At 38.0% G+C, this 16,944-nt stretch overlaps 1 protein-coding gene across 2 annotated transcripts in view; it reads left to right on the top strand.

The window, feature by feature from the left end:
• The window catches only part of BAZ2B (bromodomain adjacent to zinc finger domain 2B), a 128,545-nt gene that overhangs the window by 82,423 nt on the left and 29,178 nt on the right, over positions 1-16,944 (top strand). For both annotated transcript variants that reach the window (XM_007446456.1, XM_007446457.1), the window contains 2 exons: positions 2,472-2,534; positions 3,555-3,699. In XM_007446456.1, coding sequence (XP_007446518.1) covers positions 2,472-2,534; positions 3,555-3,699 — 208 coding nt within the window. The remainder of the gene's footprint in view (positions 1-2,471; positions 2,535-3,554; positions 3,700-16,944) is intronic.

Here is a 16,944-nt window from a genome sequence, read left to right as displayed (position 1 = left end):
TTTCCCTAATACTCAGGTTTGTGTTGAAATCTATGTGAGCGTTAACCTCACAAGTTGCTGTGGAGGAGGTTATGTGGACAATTAAACTTTGATATGTAGTGACACATACAACAGCCTTCTCTTCTGATTGGGAAACCATGGGGAACCATGGCAGGGATAGATTCTGCGTTCTTAGCTTTGTAGTTATTGCCTTTCTCTCTGGCCTTTCAAATTCCTTCATATCTCTTAAATTATAAGGACTATTAGCTAAAGCTCCTATAAATAAAACTTTAGTAGATATTTTCTTTTTCATCATAAGAAAAATCTTAGAACTGGTAGTTAGCTAATTTGGCTGATACATAGCTACTTTGATGTCTTATTTCAAATATTTGTTGATTGAGTCGACTTTTATGTAAGCAAATTATCAAAACATCCTGCTGGTCAAACGGTCACTATACAATCATATAGCTATTAAATATCTATTTAATTGAAGAGTCAAGGTTTAAGGGTCATTGAGCCTGTTCTCTTTTAAATAGAAATGACGTATATATGGAATCTTAAAAAAAAAAAAAGGTTCTGAAGAACCTAGGGGCAGGACAGGAAAAAAGATGCAGACATAGAGAATGGACTTGAGGACACAGGGAGGGGGAAGGGTAAGCTGGGACGAAGTGAAATAGTAGCATTGACATATATACACTACCAAATGTAAAATAGATAGCTAGTGGGAAGCAGCTCATAGCACAGGGAGATCAGCTCGGTGCTTTGTGACCACCTAGAGGAGTGGGATAGGGAGGGTGGGAGGGAGGGAGGGATACGCAAGAGGGAGGAGATATGGGGATATATGTATATGTATAGCTGATTCACTTTGTTATAAAGCAGAAACTAACACACCATTGTAAAGCAATTATACTCCAATAAAGATGTTTAAATAAATAAATAAATAGAAATGATGTTATTATTAATATGCCTAAATGCCTTTGTAAATTGGTCCCCTAAATTTGGGTAAAGAGTAGATAGGGAATGGTAAAACTATTGAAGTTTTCCTTTCACTTCTTTCTGTTGGCGAGATAACTATACTGGTTTAGAAATATCTGTTCGTGAGAGTGGTTGGTGGCAGTGTGGCTTTTTAAAAAAGCATATAGAAAGTGAACATCAAAAGCAATTGCTTATGTTTTTTAAACCTGAGATGTACCTCCATTTTCTTACTAAAGGACAACTTTCAGAAAGAAGGAAAGTAACCTTATTTATATATTATGTACCAGGAACTCTGCTAGTTGCTTTCAGATCTGTTCTTATTTAGTCCTCACAAAAATCCCATGTTACAGATAATGTTATCACAAGATAATGTTATCACCAATTTACAGATTAGGAAACAGTTTTAGAGGAGTTAAATAATTTGCCTATATGAAATCGTGCAGTTGAGGTCCAAAGAAGCACATATACTTTATATTATGTCATGCTTTCCCTCTAAAACATACTTTGGGTGTAGCTTTCCTATATTCATTTTGTAGAATGAAAATTTTTATATAATCACGAGATTTCTATTTATGAAATCAGTACTCTATATAGTAGGGATTATTTTTCTTCTAAAATATCAATGTGTTCAAAGTATAACTTACCCTTTTTTGCTCTAAAATGACTCTTTCAGCTAATGATACCAATATTTTTGCAGTCTCCCAGATTTAAACCCTTAATATCATAATTTACTCCTTCCTTCATCTCCCTCACCCATTTCTGCCTCGTATCCGTAAGCTGTCAGGACTTAACAGTTCTGACTATGTACTATCTCTTATATCCATTTCCTTTTCTCCTTTTCTATTTCTTTTATCCTAGTACGACCCACATCCTCTTTTCCTCTTCAATCATTGCAACAATTCGCTAACTAGATTTGCCAACTGTAGTCCTTTCCCTGCTCCAGGCCATCTTACGACTATAACCATACTAATCTTTGTAAAGCATCGTTCTGATATTTAATCTCCCTCAAAGGATCATATTATTGTCCATTGCCAACCACTTACAGCTCTAGATAATTTAGCCCTAATCATCTGTGCCTCATCTCCCCACCTTACCTCTTCAGGTCAAACTCTTTCTGAAATGCCCTGTCCTCTTTTCTCTGATCAATCAAATCCTAACAATTCTTCAGTAGCTAATTAAAACATAACTTCTTCCATATAGCCTCTCTCGGTATAGGTTCCCACTAGGAGTAATCTCACCCTTCCCTGAGCTCCATGACTCTTAATCTCTACCTCTCTTGAGGTCCTTATAGCTTTCTGCTGTTTGGCAGTTTTTATTTATTAGTGTAATGTTTTATATGTCTCCCTACCAGATTAACGCTTTATCAAGAGCAAGAACTGATATTGATATTCTCATTTCCATGGTGCCTATCCTAGTACTTTGCGTATAGGAAGGAGGCTTTCATTAAATATTTGCTGACTGACTGAATAAATAAATCTTAAAAACAGGTAAATAATACTGTATTTTGTTATGTATAGGATGAAGGTGACCAAGCGGCAAGTGTTGAAGAGCTAGAAAAACAGATTGAAAAACTGAGTAAAGTAAGCACTTTTCAGATTACAGTTTATATCTTTTTTTTTTTTTTTTGCAGCATTTCAAAACTCCACCTTGTATGGGATTAGTTTTTCTGGTTGCTAAATAAAAACAAGCTTTTTTGTAACTAGCTAAAATGAGGAGCTTTAGAAACATTCTCACAATTAAACCTTAAAAGTTTAATGCCAAGGTTAAAAACTTGCCTCTTAAGACATGGTACTAAATTTCACCAGGGCCTCTATTCTTCAGCTAAGATTAAAAGAAGTTAAGTATAAAATACCAATAAATGCATGATTTTATTTCTTGGAATTAATTACTTTAAAAATTCAGTCGAATTTTATGATAATAGTTTCGGCAGCTCATGTTTTATTTTATATTAGTATATTTGTGGATTTTATTTGCACTGGATTTGTAAACTATAAATGTTTATGAACTTCTCATTAAAAATTGAATTTCAGTAGTATTAGTGAAGTTTTACATGAATTTTTTGTTTTATAAAAATGAGTTTTTAAAAGTATTATGAAATTGATATTATGAGATACCTGTATACTATAGCCATGTTAGATTCATCACAAATTTATCCCAAAATTTAGTCATATGTTACCTAGGTTTACAACATGAATATAAAAATAGGCAAATAGAGGTCTGGTCAATTACAGATATGAGTATTATTTGTTACATATTGTAATCAATAGAATTAAGCCAATTTGCTTTGGCTTAATGAAATACCTGGTCACACTGTTTATTATTAAGTATAAGACATGCTTTACTATACTATACTTGATAAAATAAACTTAACTCTTTAATCCATGGCAACAAAAATATTCCATCTACCCTCAAAGTAATTTCTATATTTATAAGTGTAACTAAAATTGAAGTCAGGCTTGTAATATTTAGCTCTTTTGCTGTCTTTTCCCAGTAGTGAAATTTATCTGCTCTAAAGGCATAATAAGTGTAAAGTCGCTTATGTATTAATTTTTAAAGCACTTAACATCCATAGCTTAATTATATGCATCATTTTTTAACAGCAACAGAGTCAGTACAGAAGGAAGCTCTTTGACGCTTCTCACTCTTTACGTTCGATGATGTTTGGCCAGGATCGTTACAGACGCCGGTACTGGATTCTTCCCCAATGTGGGGGGATTTTTGTAGAAGGCATGGAGAGTGGTGAAGGTAGGAACTATTAATCTGTTACAAAGTAATATAAGGAACCATATTTTTAAAAACCCTGTTACTCCTTCAATATATTCTGTGCTTCCAGAATCAAATCTGCTTTATGGATAAACATTGTAAAACCTTGATTCCCATTCCTTTTGAACTCATAATGCCCCTTGCTCTGATAAATATTCCTTCTCTCTCCATGATTTTTCTTCTGCCACTCTTTCTGACATCAAACATGAACTATTCTTTTTCTTTAGCAGACAAAGGTCTTCCCCTGTATTATCCTTTATAACCAGTCCTCCATTTCTCTTCCTTCCCATTTTCAAGTTTTCCAACATGTGGTTTTATTCTTTAACCTTCCCAACAAGCATACCTCCCAACAGTATCCCTGGAGGTAACTTGCTTCAATCTAAGACCCTTATTATAATCCTCATTCCTCTTGAAATCTTGTTCATGTTTGAAATTTGTGATCACTTCCTCCTCCATTAAACTTCTTCCTTTCTTCAGTTCTGTATTACCACACAATTCTACAGTCTACCTTGGGACTATTTTTTTGCTGGCTCCATTCCTGTTACGTTAAGTAGCACGTAACATCATGCATATACGTGCTCAATAAACCATCTGAATTGAACTTCTTAGAGCTCTGTACCTGGACATTTCCAAATGTGTAAGTTCTGATGGGGCCAAAAGTGTTATGTCAGTGCTTACAGGTTTCAGGGTATAGCTATTTCCCCATGGTGGTACATGGAGGCAAAAACTTCTTGCAAAACATTTTTTTTTTTTTTGGAATACCCACTATATGCCAGGCATTTCTAGGTACTGCAGGAAGTTGAAAGATATAAAAAACATAGTCCATGCCATGTAGAAATTTAACAGTCCATTGGGGAGAGGGAATTGATTAATCACATAGACATCTAGAACAGAAATCATATAAAGTAGTTGTTTTTAAATTGATGTAGATGTTGATTTAATAGGATAGTGTGGTGGGTTCTTTTTTTAACTGTTTGCTTAAAATATTTAAAAATAAAAGTATTTTTAAGCATGGAAAATATATTAATTAATTAAAATAATAAATTAAAAATAAATAAGTGGGACTAATCCTATTAAAAAGCTTCTATACAGCAAAGGAAACCTTCAACAAAATGAAAAGGCAACCTATTGAATGGGGACAAATATTTGCAAATTATATATCTGATAAGGGACTAATATCCAAAATATATAAAGAACTTATACAACTCAATAGCAAAAAAAAAAAAAAAAATCTGATTTAAAAATGGACAAAAGATCTGAAAAGACATTCTCCCAAAGAAGATACACAGATGGTACATGAAAACATACTCAACATCATTAATCATTAGGGAAATGCAAATCAAAATCACAGTGAGATATCACCTCTCACATGTCAGAATGGCTGTTATCAAAAAGACAAGAAGGGCTTCCCTGGTGGCGCAGTGGTTGAGCGTCCGCCTGCCGATGCAGGGCACACGGGTTCGTGCCCCGGTCCCGGAAGATCCCACATGCCACGGAGCGGCCGGGCGCGTGAGCCATGGCCGCTGAGCCTGCGCGTCCAGAGCCTGTGCTCCACGACGGGAGAGGCCCCAACAGTGAGAGGCCCGCGTACTGCAAAATAAAAAAAGACAAGAAATAACAAGTGCTGGTGAGGGAGGATGTAGAGAAAAGGGAAGCTCTGTGCACTGTTGGTGGGAGTATAAATTGGTGCAGCCACAATGGAAAATAATACGGAGGTTCCTCAAAAAATTAAAACTAGAACTACCATATGATCCCTAGAAATCTAATTTAAAATGACAAAGCTGTGAGTCACTTGAGGGTGCAGAGCCTTGGTAAAGCTAAAAAGCAAATAAAGAAATATCCCGATGTGTGGCTTTGCCTTAGCTGTATTAAGAATCACCTGAGAAGCTTAAAAAAAAAAAAAAGTGAGCCCTACCCCAGAACAATTAAATATCCCTCAATTTGATTAAGGGTCACGTCATTCTTTGTCACCTGGGCATGTAAACTTGAAATTATCTAGGACATAAACTTTTCCTTCAAAATATCTGAAGTCAGTCTCTTTGCAACACTAGTGAAATCAGGTCTTTTTCAATATATATCTGAATTATTACCGCTGTCCTCAGCTTCTCTCTGTACAATCCCCTCCTTCCATTGCATTCTGGCATTGTATCATGTCTCTACTCCAAAACCTCAAATGACTCCCTATTGCCTATAAGATGTTGAAATAAATCTGTATGTAACCTGGCATTCAAGGCCCTCTATAAATCTGACCTCAAAAGATCTTTACATGGTTCTCCAGTATGAATATACATAGACCAGTCTATTTACTGTTGCTCAGCACATGTGTATTCCTCCCCTTGTAACTTCACTGTGCTTTGCCAAATTCTGTTCAATGTAATGCTAATTTGCCTTTTCTTCAGACATCTAAATTTTGCCTGTCTTTTTGATCCAGCTCAAATCCTAGCCCTTTTGAAACTCTTCTCTAGCTTATTTAAGTGGAACCAATTTTTACTATCTGTGAGTTCCTAGAAAACCAAATAATTATACCATTATCTTGGCACATTGATCCACATACTATTTATTTATTTTACTTAAATTTTATAATCCTTGTATGTACAACTTTTTATTTTCCATAGTGTTAAGCATAGTACCTTATATACCTAGGCACACTAAAAATGCTTTAATTAAGAAAGTAAGTAAATAATTAAATGTCTATAAGGTTTATAAGAATAGCTTATAGGAGACTTTTTTTTAAATGTTAGGCCTCTCCAGTTAGATAGCATTAATTGAATTTGTAGTTGTTAGAACTCAGTTTCCATTCAGGCCCTACCACTTAACCTCTCTAGACTCTGATTTTCCTCTCTACAATAGAATTTTAATAGGCTCTGTATAAATTCTTTGGTTGTTATAAGGATCATGTCACATAATGAATCTAAAAGAGCTACAAGATGATATTTAACTATTAATTGTACCTTATACTATTATTTGGGTTCATTGCACAGTACATGGGAAAGGTAGGAATAATTTTTTACTTAAAGATTATTTTCTCATAAAATTTTTATTAATTCAGTAATTTGCATCTGCTGTATTATTCTAAGTGCTATGGAAGTCATAAAATAAATAACAGATGTAGATTCCTTTTCTTTAATCGTGTTTACTATGCACCTATACTGTGCCTTGTACTGAGTACTGTGGAAATACAAAAGAATCAACTAACCTATCTCTATCCACAAAAAGATCACAGTCTAATTGGAAAGATATAGCCTATATGAAGACAAAGAACAAAAGCATGTAAATATGTAATATTATAGGCAAGTCCTATATCTGAGAGGCAAGGCTGATAAGGATGAATAAGTACCACCTGTTAGAAACTACCATGAAATAAGTGGGTAATGAAAGTTAATACAGTGTTACCAATATGCTTTTTTTTTTTTTTTTGTCTGTGTTGGGTCCTCGTTGCTGCTCATGGGCTTTCTCTAGCTGTGGCGAGCAGAGGGCTAGTCTTAGTTGTGGTGCGCGGGCTTCTCATTGGGTGGCTTCTCTTGTTGTGGAGCATGGGCTCTAGGTGCATGTGTTTCAGTAGTTGCAGCATGCCGGCTTAGTAGTTGTGGCACACGGGCTCTAGAGCGCAGGCTCAGTAGTTGTGGCGCGCGGGCTTAGTTGCTCCGCGGCATGTGGGATCTTCCCAGACCCGGGCTCGAACCCATGTCCCCTGCATTGGCAGGCGGATTCTTAACTACTGCTCCACCAGGGAACCCAACAATATGTATTTTTATATTCTGCTCATTTATCACTTTTTAAAAGTTCTATAAAAGCACAGTCTTAATAAAGTTAGATTTAATACTCATCTATTTAAAAGTTTAAATACACAAGTTTTAAAAAAATCCTTATAATATCATTATGATCAATAATATTACATAGAGATGATAATCAGATCTTGGATTACCTATATGAGTATAAGGCCTGTGGAAAAATCTCCCACTTCTAGAGTGAGTGTATAACAAATTTTGGAACTGTTTGGAGTGAAGAGAGAATCAAAATTGACCCTCCTGTGGGTATAGCTAGCGAGTGTCATCTGGAAAGCAGGAGAGTATCTACATTTGTATCCATCCATTCATCCGTAATATGAACAACAGGAACCTCCCAACCACCTACTGAAATCATGAAAGGTACCAAAAAAGGAGAGGAATACTGAGGTATAAAAACTCAGGATCCCAGGCTTCCCTGGTGGCACAGTGGTTGAGAATCTGCCTGCTAATGCAGGGGACACGGGTTCAAGCCCTGGTCTGGGAGGATCCCACATGCCGCGGAGCAACTAGGCCCATGAGCCACAACTACTGAGCCTGCACGTCTGGAGCCTGTGCTCCGCAACAAGAGAGGCCGCAAAAGTGAGAGGCCCGCGCACCGCGATGAAGAGTGGCCCCCGCTTGCCACAACTAGAGAAAGCCCTCGCACAGAAACGAAGATGCAGCACAGCAAAAATAAATAAATTAATTAAAGTCTTAAAAAGAAAATTTAAATAAATAAATAAATAAATAAATAAATAAATAAATAACTCAGGATCCTGGCATACCAAATAGAGTCTTCATTTCTGCTCTTCAACTCCAGGAACTTCACGAAAGTAGGAGGACCTTTATGAGGTATAAGCAGTATTCAAAGTAAAAACAGCCCAAGGCAGCCAGACCAGACAAGTCTTACAGAGGTCATTGTTGAAGGGGTTGATGCAGCTATCTTTTATTTATTTATTTATTTTTAAACACAACATGATTATATTTTAATACACAACCAAAATACAAAACACTATAGTAAATTGATGGCAATAAAATATAGTATTGATATTTCACTTGCATTGCATGACAGATGGTTAACATCCTTAGTCATAAATGAGTTCTTAGAAACCAGTAACAAAGACATTAACAAACCAAGGGAAATTAAAACAAAAACAAACCAGAAGAAAATAAAATAACACAAGTGACTAGTAAGGATTAAGCATATATGAAGATGACTGAGCTGAACAATAACAGAAGAAAAGCAATTTCTTTGAAATATCATATTACCGAATATTTAAAAATTAACATTTGTACAGTTTTAGGAAACATACCCACATAAACACTGGGGGGCAAGATTGATGAGGTCCCATCTATATAGTAGGGGGAAACTCTAGTTTGGACTCAAAACTATAAAATTTTGGATATCCTTAGTTCTAGCAGTTCCAATTCACTGGAATTATTTAAACAAATTAGTTGGATAAATTTACAATTTATATATAAACCATGTTTACTGCATAGAAAATGTGTAGCTAGTATATAGACCCCCCCAAAAATGACTTGCATATTAATTTATTAGTACACCCAAAAGAATGTGTACAAAATTTCATTAATAGTAGATAACATAGAATTAGAGGAGGAAAAAAGGCATTTAAGAAGTAAAATATTGGGCTTCACTGGTGGCACAGTGGTTGAGAATCCACCTGCCAATGCAGGGGACACGGTTTTCCAGCCCTGGTCCAGGAAGATCCCACATGCCGCGGAGCAACTAAGCCCGTGTGCCACAACTACTGAGCCTGTGCTCTAGAGCCCGCGAGCTACAACTACTGAGCCCGCATGCCGCAACTACTGAAGCCCGCGCTCCTAGAGCCTGTGCTCCACAACAAGGGAAGCCACCACAGTGAGAAGCCTGCGCACCAAAATGAAGAGTAGGCCCTGCTCGCCACAGCTAGAGAAAGACCGTGCACAGCAACAAAGACCCAATGCGGCCAAAAATAAATAAATTAATTTTTTAAAAAAAAAGAAGTAAAATATTATACTTCACAAATTTCCACATCCTTTGAAATTTTGAAAAAGATGATTTTTTGTTAATCAATTTTAAATTTCCCTGTGATAAGTGAAAATTTTAAATATATGCACTTAATACTTACGGGAGCATTGAAATGAAGCCTCAGAATCACACCATTCTGAGCTTCTCCAAGTAACCATGCCGCCATCATTCAAGCTTCTGAGATTTAGTCCAATGGCAACAATGAAAACAGTCAACATGCCTGGTTACAATTGGAGCTATCTTTTAGAATGCTATTTCTGCATTCTCTACTGCCTGTGGGTAAGGGGGAGCGTGAATCAGCCACCCAATACCATATTAGTAAGCCCATTGTTAAATGGCAGCAGCTGTGAAAAAAATCCCAATTGTTTGATTGTATAATTTTTGGAAACTCCAATATATAACAAGTACATTTCAGTCTTAACAGTATGTGTATTTTCTGCACACACAAGGGACACAGTAACTCCATATCCAGAAAAGGTGTATATTATTCAGTGGCTAGAGGAAATCAGATATCCAAAAGCTAACAAATGTCATCAGAGTCTCTCTGTCAGAGACTTTAGTCACAGATACTTGTAGTGCTACTATCAAATAAAGTTGACTAAACAGGGTTGTTAAATTGTGAAATGAGGTTGCTCAGTAACCCTACCTGAATCTGCTTGTTTAAGAAATGCAATCTCGGGCTTCCCTGGTGGCACCAGTGGTTAAGAATCCACCTGCCAATGCAGAGGACACGGGTTCGAGCCCTGGTCTGGGAAGATCCCATGTGCCGTGGAGCAACTAAGCCCGTGCGCCACAGCTACTGAGCCTGCGCTCTAGAGCCCACGTGCCACAACTACTGAAGCCCGCGTACCTAGAGCCCGTGCTCCGCAACAAGGGAAGCCACTGCGATGAGAAGCCCGCTTACCACAGTGAAGAGTAGCCCCCGCTCACCGCAACTAGACAAAGCCCCTGCGCAGCAACAAAAACCCAACACAGCCAAAGATAAATAAATAAATTTATTTTAAAAAAAAGAAGAAGAAATGAAACCTTTCTCCTCCAGGTATGTAACACTGTTGCACAACCTGGCCCTGTAAGTATAGCTGGATTTTGGCAACATACCTGACCAACAGGTATAGAAGCTACCAGTAGAGGTCACAAAAAATAAGTCCAACTGATATGTGGGCATACTTGTGCAGGGCTTAAATACCCCAGTCTGTCCATGCCAGGTATGCAACCTGAGGAAGGAATGAGTTTATGCAAAAGCTCTTGCAGTGATTGTGATTCTGGTCTTCCAGCCATAGTGAACTCAGAATCCCAACCCCAGTAGGGAAATGTGTTTGCCACGGCTCTGTTGCATTCTGGAACAATAGATACTTGGTTCCTCATGTCTAGCGAGCCCATAAACGTTTGAGGCTCTGCTCCTTTCCAGCATAATGAACTGAGGAGTATGATTAGTGATCCCTTTGAGGAGACCCTGGGGACTGAGCCCAACCCTGGTCCTCCTTAAGTTTGAAAGAGCTTAGGTCAGGGAACAAAGAAACCTGGCTTCAGGAGTTGAGTCAAACTCATAAGGTGGAGCTGATGTAATCCCATTTCAAGAGAGTCAAGTTGATGTAGGGTATTTCCCTCAGTTCTATTCTCTGAGTTCTTTTCTGAGGAGTGTAGAGGCCATGAGATCTTACCAGATGGTTTGTGGGAGTGAGGCTTAATAGCTGTAATCCCTGAAGGAGATTCCTTACCAGGGACCTTCTCCACCTAATCTTCCGTGGGTGTCTCCCACTCTTCTAATAGCTCTTCAGTATAGCATGTGAACCATTCAGTATTGTGTCTTACCTCACAGGAATCTTTTTCACAGTCTCGGTAGGTCTTTCAAGTTTCTGAATAGGACCACATTCCCGCACTCCAGAATTACACAACCATCAACTTCTGTCTTATTAATCCTTCTGCTTATGAGCAGTACCACACTGAGTGGTGTGCGGGAGCCTCTGCCAGAAGTCTAGCCTGTCTTTGATTCTTTTTATCTTCTCCTTCCTTTGTTCCTTTTTTCTTTTTCTTTCGTACGGAAACCTGTAACCACTTACTAAGCTCTCTCTTTCCATTTCCTCCCCTGAGATGGGGTGTGTGTGACCTAAAAGAACTATTTCATTTCTATCAGTGCTTCACACGTGATGGAGTAAAGTCAAAGCAGTCGTCCACTCAGGTGGACCTGTTCTGATTTGATCATTCAACATACTTTGCACCAAGAACATGTTGTCAGGCCTTCCCCTCTCAAGCCCTGGGTTTTCTTATAATCATGCTAACACAGCCAGGGTCTCAGAACAGCTACATCCTCTGCGGATCTAGTCCCACTCACATTCAAGGGTCAGGAAAATCACGGGGCTATATTTTACCAACACTATCAAGCATTCAGTTTGGAAACAGGGTGGCAACGCCTATCTCAGCACTGTTAGTCAACCCAGACTGCTCATTCTGTGACAGGGGCATGTGTTCCCCCTTCTCAGCTTCATTTAATATCACTGCTGTCCCTCCGTCATGCAAACAAACAAGCCAAACCTCTAAGGATCCTTCCAAGTGCGTATGGTAGTAGACCTGCTGAGAACCTAGTTCTTACTCTGTACGCTGCTGGATTTCCTCCCGCTGTTGTGTCCACTCAGATTCCTTTAGAGCATGCCTCACAATAACTGGCTTTTCACATACACAGGGGCCAGTTGCCTCATGTATTAGTGGGAGTTTGCCCCACTTTCCCTTCTAAAGGGGCTGCCGTCACCCTTTTTAGTTTACCATCCCCCCCTTAGGGCTCATGAAAATCTCTAAGCTGGTAAGGAAGAGAGACAGAACTGGATTTCAAGTCAGCTTATCACCACTAGTCATCCTCTTTAGTGTACCACTTTTATGGCTTCTGCCATCTTCGGGCATTGCTACTAAGACCATTCTAACTCTACCAGGTGAATTACCACTGACCCCAAGAAGGAATTCTTCCACCCCTGGGTGCGCCCCTTCCAGAAATCCATGACATCAGGATTTTGTTGGTCACCAATTGTACAAGATGCATGGTCACAAAAATCACTAATGACATACATAGTGCTAATAACAGCATAATTTATTAGTGAAGGCAACTTATAAGCAGAGAAGTTACAGTACATAGGATCTCCCAGCTCCCATAATGGTTGCATAGGACTTGGATGTGTGACAAGATCACTCCAAGAGACGAAACACTATACCCCATACCTTGCTCTCTATTTATGGGTTAGTGTAAGAAAGGGTAAGAAGCACTGAGTTTCTCTAAGTAACAGTAAACGTATCAAGGGACCTTCGGGTCTAGGAACAGTGCTTGTGGGTATGCATACCAAGAATCAAAGTCTACACACCAAGGATCTTGAGAACAGTGTTGACATTAGCTGGCTACAGGCCCTGCTATCCTTCTGCTGGCCCCCAGGAAAGTGGGAAGGAAGAAAGCCCCATGGCCACTCAGCCAAAACCAAGGATTTGTTGCCCTTCAATTCACTGTTCTGTTTGGGGTATATTGGATTGTGGATAATGCCTTCAATATTGGAAGGAAAATGAAACAAGTTTTTTGTACCGTGATGTGAATATTGCTCTTCCATTTTGTATTAGGATACGTGTACAGTATTAGGTCTATAACTGTAGAAACTAATTCCTGTTAGGATGTGTGGAGGAATCTTACCTGAAGGATGAAGGTATTATGGTAAAAGGCATCTTTTAAAAAAATTCCTGGATCAGACTGGGAAGGAACAATCCTAGTTAGACAACGATAAGAAACTGCTTCCTTGAGTCTTCTCCACGGTAATAGCAAGATGTCTCCTAGGAGCTGAGTTGTGGTAGTACTGACAACATGAAGTCAGTTAAGGAGCTGTGAAAGTACTCCTGAGGTTAGGCTATACTGAATGGGTGAGAGCCTTTGAACCCTGGGAGGAAGCCACTGAACAGACACCTGTATTCTAAATGCCAATGTTTTTACATTTCTTGTGTTCTTTGTTTGTGTTTCACTTAGATTTTAGTAAAATCTATTTGAAAGTTTTAGCCTGCTTCAGTCCAACTAAGGAGAGCCAAAGGAAAAAATTTCATTCGAACTGAGAATCGTGGACCCCTAGGGTCCAATGACAACTATTAGGTAAACTAAAGGGTTTCAAAGTGATTCTGATAAAACTCAAGAAGACATGGTCTCTTTTCCAATAGCAAACTTGCTCTTATTAGGATTGGTTTCAATTGGTTTAATTGGGAAATGATATTTTCTTTGTCATTATATACTTGCAGTTACTACCAAGGAAATTAATCAAGTGAACGGCACTCCCTCTTTCATCTCTTTCTTATTTTCCTCTTCTCTAGTCTGTTTTGAAGACTTTTTTTTTTAAAAACATCTTTATTGGAATATAATTGCTTTACAATGGTGTGTTAGTTTCTGCTTTATAACAAAGTGAATCAGCTACACATATACATATCCCCATATCTCCTCCCTCTTGTGTCTCCCTCCCACCCTCCCTACCCCACCCCTCTAGGTGGTCACAAAGCACCAAGCTGATCTCCCTGTGCTATGCGGCTGCTTCCCACTAGCTATCTGTTTTACATTTGGGAGTGTGTATATGCCCACGCCACTCTCTCACTTCGTCCCAGCTTACCCTTCCCACTCCCCATGTCCTCAAGTCCATTCTCTACGTCTGCGTTGAAGACTTTTTTTAAAACTCATTGATACATGTCAAAGAAGTAAGGGCTGGAAAGAACAGAGGATTGTGTGAAATAGGAGATAGACAACTATTTAAAAAATCTTTTTACTAAATATCCTGTATATTTTTCAAATTTTTAAAAATAATTTTACACTTCTATTAGAGGTTTAGTTGTTTATAATTAAGCAATTTGAATATAAAAGTTAAAGACAACCATGAATAGACTATTGAAATGTATCATCAGCTCACTTTCCTAGGTGCAAATGGGAAGTCATCAACCAGTCTCAGACCAGTAAAAACTTGTCCGTTGGTTGGTTGGTCTGTTTGGTTTTGGATATATGACAGTGGTTTTTGAGATACTAGTTCTCAGAATAAATCAAGCACAAATAGTAATATTTCCTTACTAGCCAATAATTTGTGTAAAGTTAAGGAAATTTGTGAGCATGGGTATTTGAAGAGAATATTTGTGACTCTTTTCATGTGAGCCTAATTGGAGGTGATGAAGGAGGGTGGTCTTCCAAGGGCAAATGTGCAGAAGAGCATAAAGATCATATGAGGCACAATATTTCTTTCTGGCTGTTTTTAAGATTTTCTCTATTATTGGTTTTGAGCAATTAGATCGTGGTGTGTCTTGGTGTAGTTATGTATCTTCATGTTTCTTTTGCTTGGAGTTGAATTTTTTTGGATCTGTAGTTTATAATTTTCATCAAATTTGGCAGTTTTTCTGCCATTATTTTTTCAAATGTAATGACCTTGTCTGCTAATGCTACTGTCTTGTCGGTTTGAGGTTAGTTTTCATTGATTGAGTTCTCTAATTATGTATCATTCATGTATGTCTTTTAATTTTGATTGAATGCGAGACATTGTGAATTTTACCTTGTTTGGTGCTGGATATTTTTGAATTTCTGTAAATATTTTTGAGATTTGTTTAGCTGAAACACAGTTAAGTTGCTTGGGAAAAGTTTGATCCTTTCAGATCTTTCTTTTAAAATTTGTTAGGCAGGACTAAAACAGTGCTCAGTCTAGTATGGATTATCCCCTAACTAGTAAAGCGAGATCCTTCCGAGTACTCCACCTGATGGCCGTGAATCTTGAGGTTTCCCAGTCTGGTTGGTAGGAACAGGTACCAGATACCCAGCCTGTATGAGCACCTGGCACCGTCACCTCCAGTCCTTTCAGGTGGTTCTTTCCTGGTCTCAGGTAGGTTCCTCACATGTACCCACTGCTCATTGTTCAGCTGAATACTGTGGATCTCTGGAGTTCTCTCTCCATGCAGTGCTCTCCTCTCTAGTACTCTCTCCTGGGCACTGTAGCTACTTTGATCTCCCTGGACTCTCAGTTCCATCTCCTCATCTCAAGGGAGTCTGCCAGGCTCCACCTGGACTCTTCCTCCTTATGCTGTAGCCTGGAAATTAACCCAAAGCAATAAGCTGGGGCAATCATAGGGTCTGACTGTGTTTGTTTTCTTTTTTTGTTGCCTGAAGTCCAGTTTCTTGCAAACTGTCGTTTCATATATTTTGCCTCTTTTTTGGTTGTTTCATGCAAGAGTGTAAATCTAGTCCCTATTATTCCATATTGTCCAGAAGCATAAGTCTGAAGTGTAGGATTTTAATTTGGGGTAGAAACTAATTTCAAGAGAAGCATGTGAAAGCGATTTCCAACATTAGTAGAGGATTGGTTAAGTTATGATGTATCCATAAAATAGAATATTATTCAGCTGATTGAAAAAAATGAAGTGCAGTTATCTGTTTTAGCATGGAAAACTGTCTAAGGTATTTAGTGAAAATATCAAATTCATCCTTTTATTTCATCATTCAAGAAACATTTATTGAGCTTCTATTTTATAGCAGCCACCATGTTAGGCATTTGGGATCCAATAATAAGCAAGAGAAACATTGCTCTGCTTTTAAAAGCTTGCTGATTTAAATTCTAGTGTGTGGGTGGGAGTGGAGTAGAAAATAAACAGATAATTAGGTGATTGTTTATAATGATAAATTCTGTGACGGAAATATGTAGGATTATATTCTAAAGTGAATGGGTAAAATAAGACACAAGGCTGTATTGTACAACACAGGGAATATAGCCAATGTTTTTAAATAACTGTAAGTGGAGTATAACCTTTAAAAAATGTGAATCACTGCAATATATACCTGTAACTTATATAATACTGTACGTCAACCATATGTCAGGAAAACGAATAAATAAAGTGAACGGAATAGGGAACCTACTTCAGATAAAATGATCAGGGAAAGCCTCTGTGAGGAAATGACTTGATCTGAGACATGAAGGACAAGGAGCCAGTCAACAAAACAATATCCCAGGCAGAGGGAGCAGCAAATGCAAAGTGCCCAAAAAAGGAAAGAACTGGGTATGTTTGAGAAGCTGGAAAAAAGGAAGAAAGGAAGAGCAAGGTTAGCAAGGACAAGAGTGGTCAGAGGTTGTAGAAATTTTCAGGAACCACAGACCATACAGCACTGTAGGCCTTGCTTCGGAGTTTGGATTTTATTCTGAGTTGCAGAAAAGTGAAGGGTAGTATCCATTTATGTAATACTGCAAAATGATATTGCTATAGATGCATGTAAGATTTCCAGAAGGATATATAGATATGATTGATTAACCATGGTTACCTCTGAAGAGTAGAAATAGGGTCTAAGGGAGTAGGGCAGAAAGGGTTTTCTTTATGCCTCTCATTACTGAATATTTTACCTTGGACATATATTACTTTTCAAATTGAATAAAGTAGTGGATTTATATATATATATTTTTTTTT

This window comes from Lipotes vexillifer, unplaced genomic scaffold (genome assembly GCF_000442215.2).
Source record: "Lipotes vexillifer unplaced genomic scaffold, Lipotes_vexillifer_v1.1 scaffold173, whole genome shotgun sequence".
NCBI lineage: Eukaryota > Metazoa > Chordata > Mammalia > Artiodactyla > Lipotidae > Lipotes > Lipotes vexillifer.
This window is presented reverse-complemented; position numbering and strand designations above follow the sequence as displayed.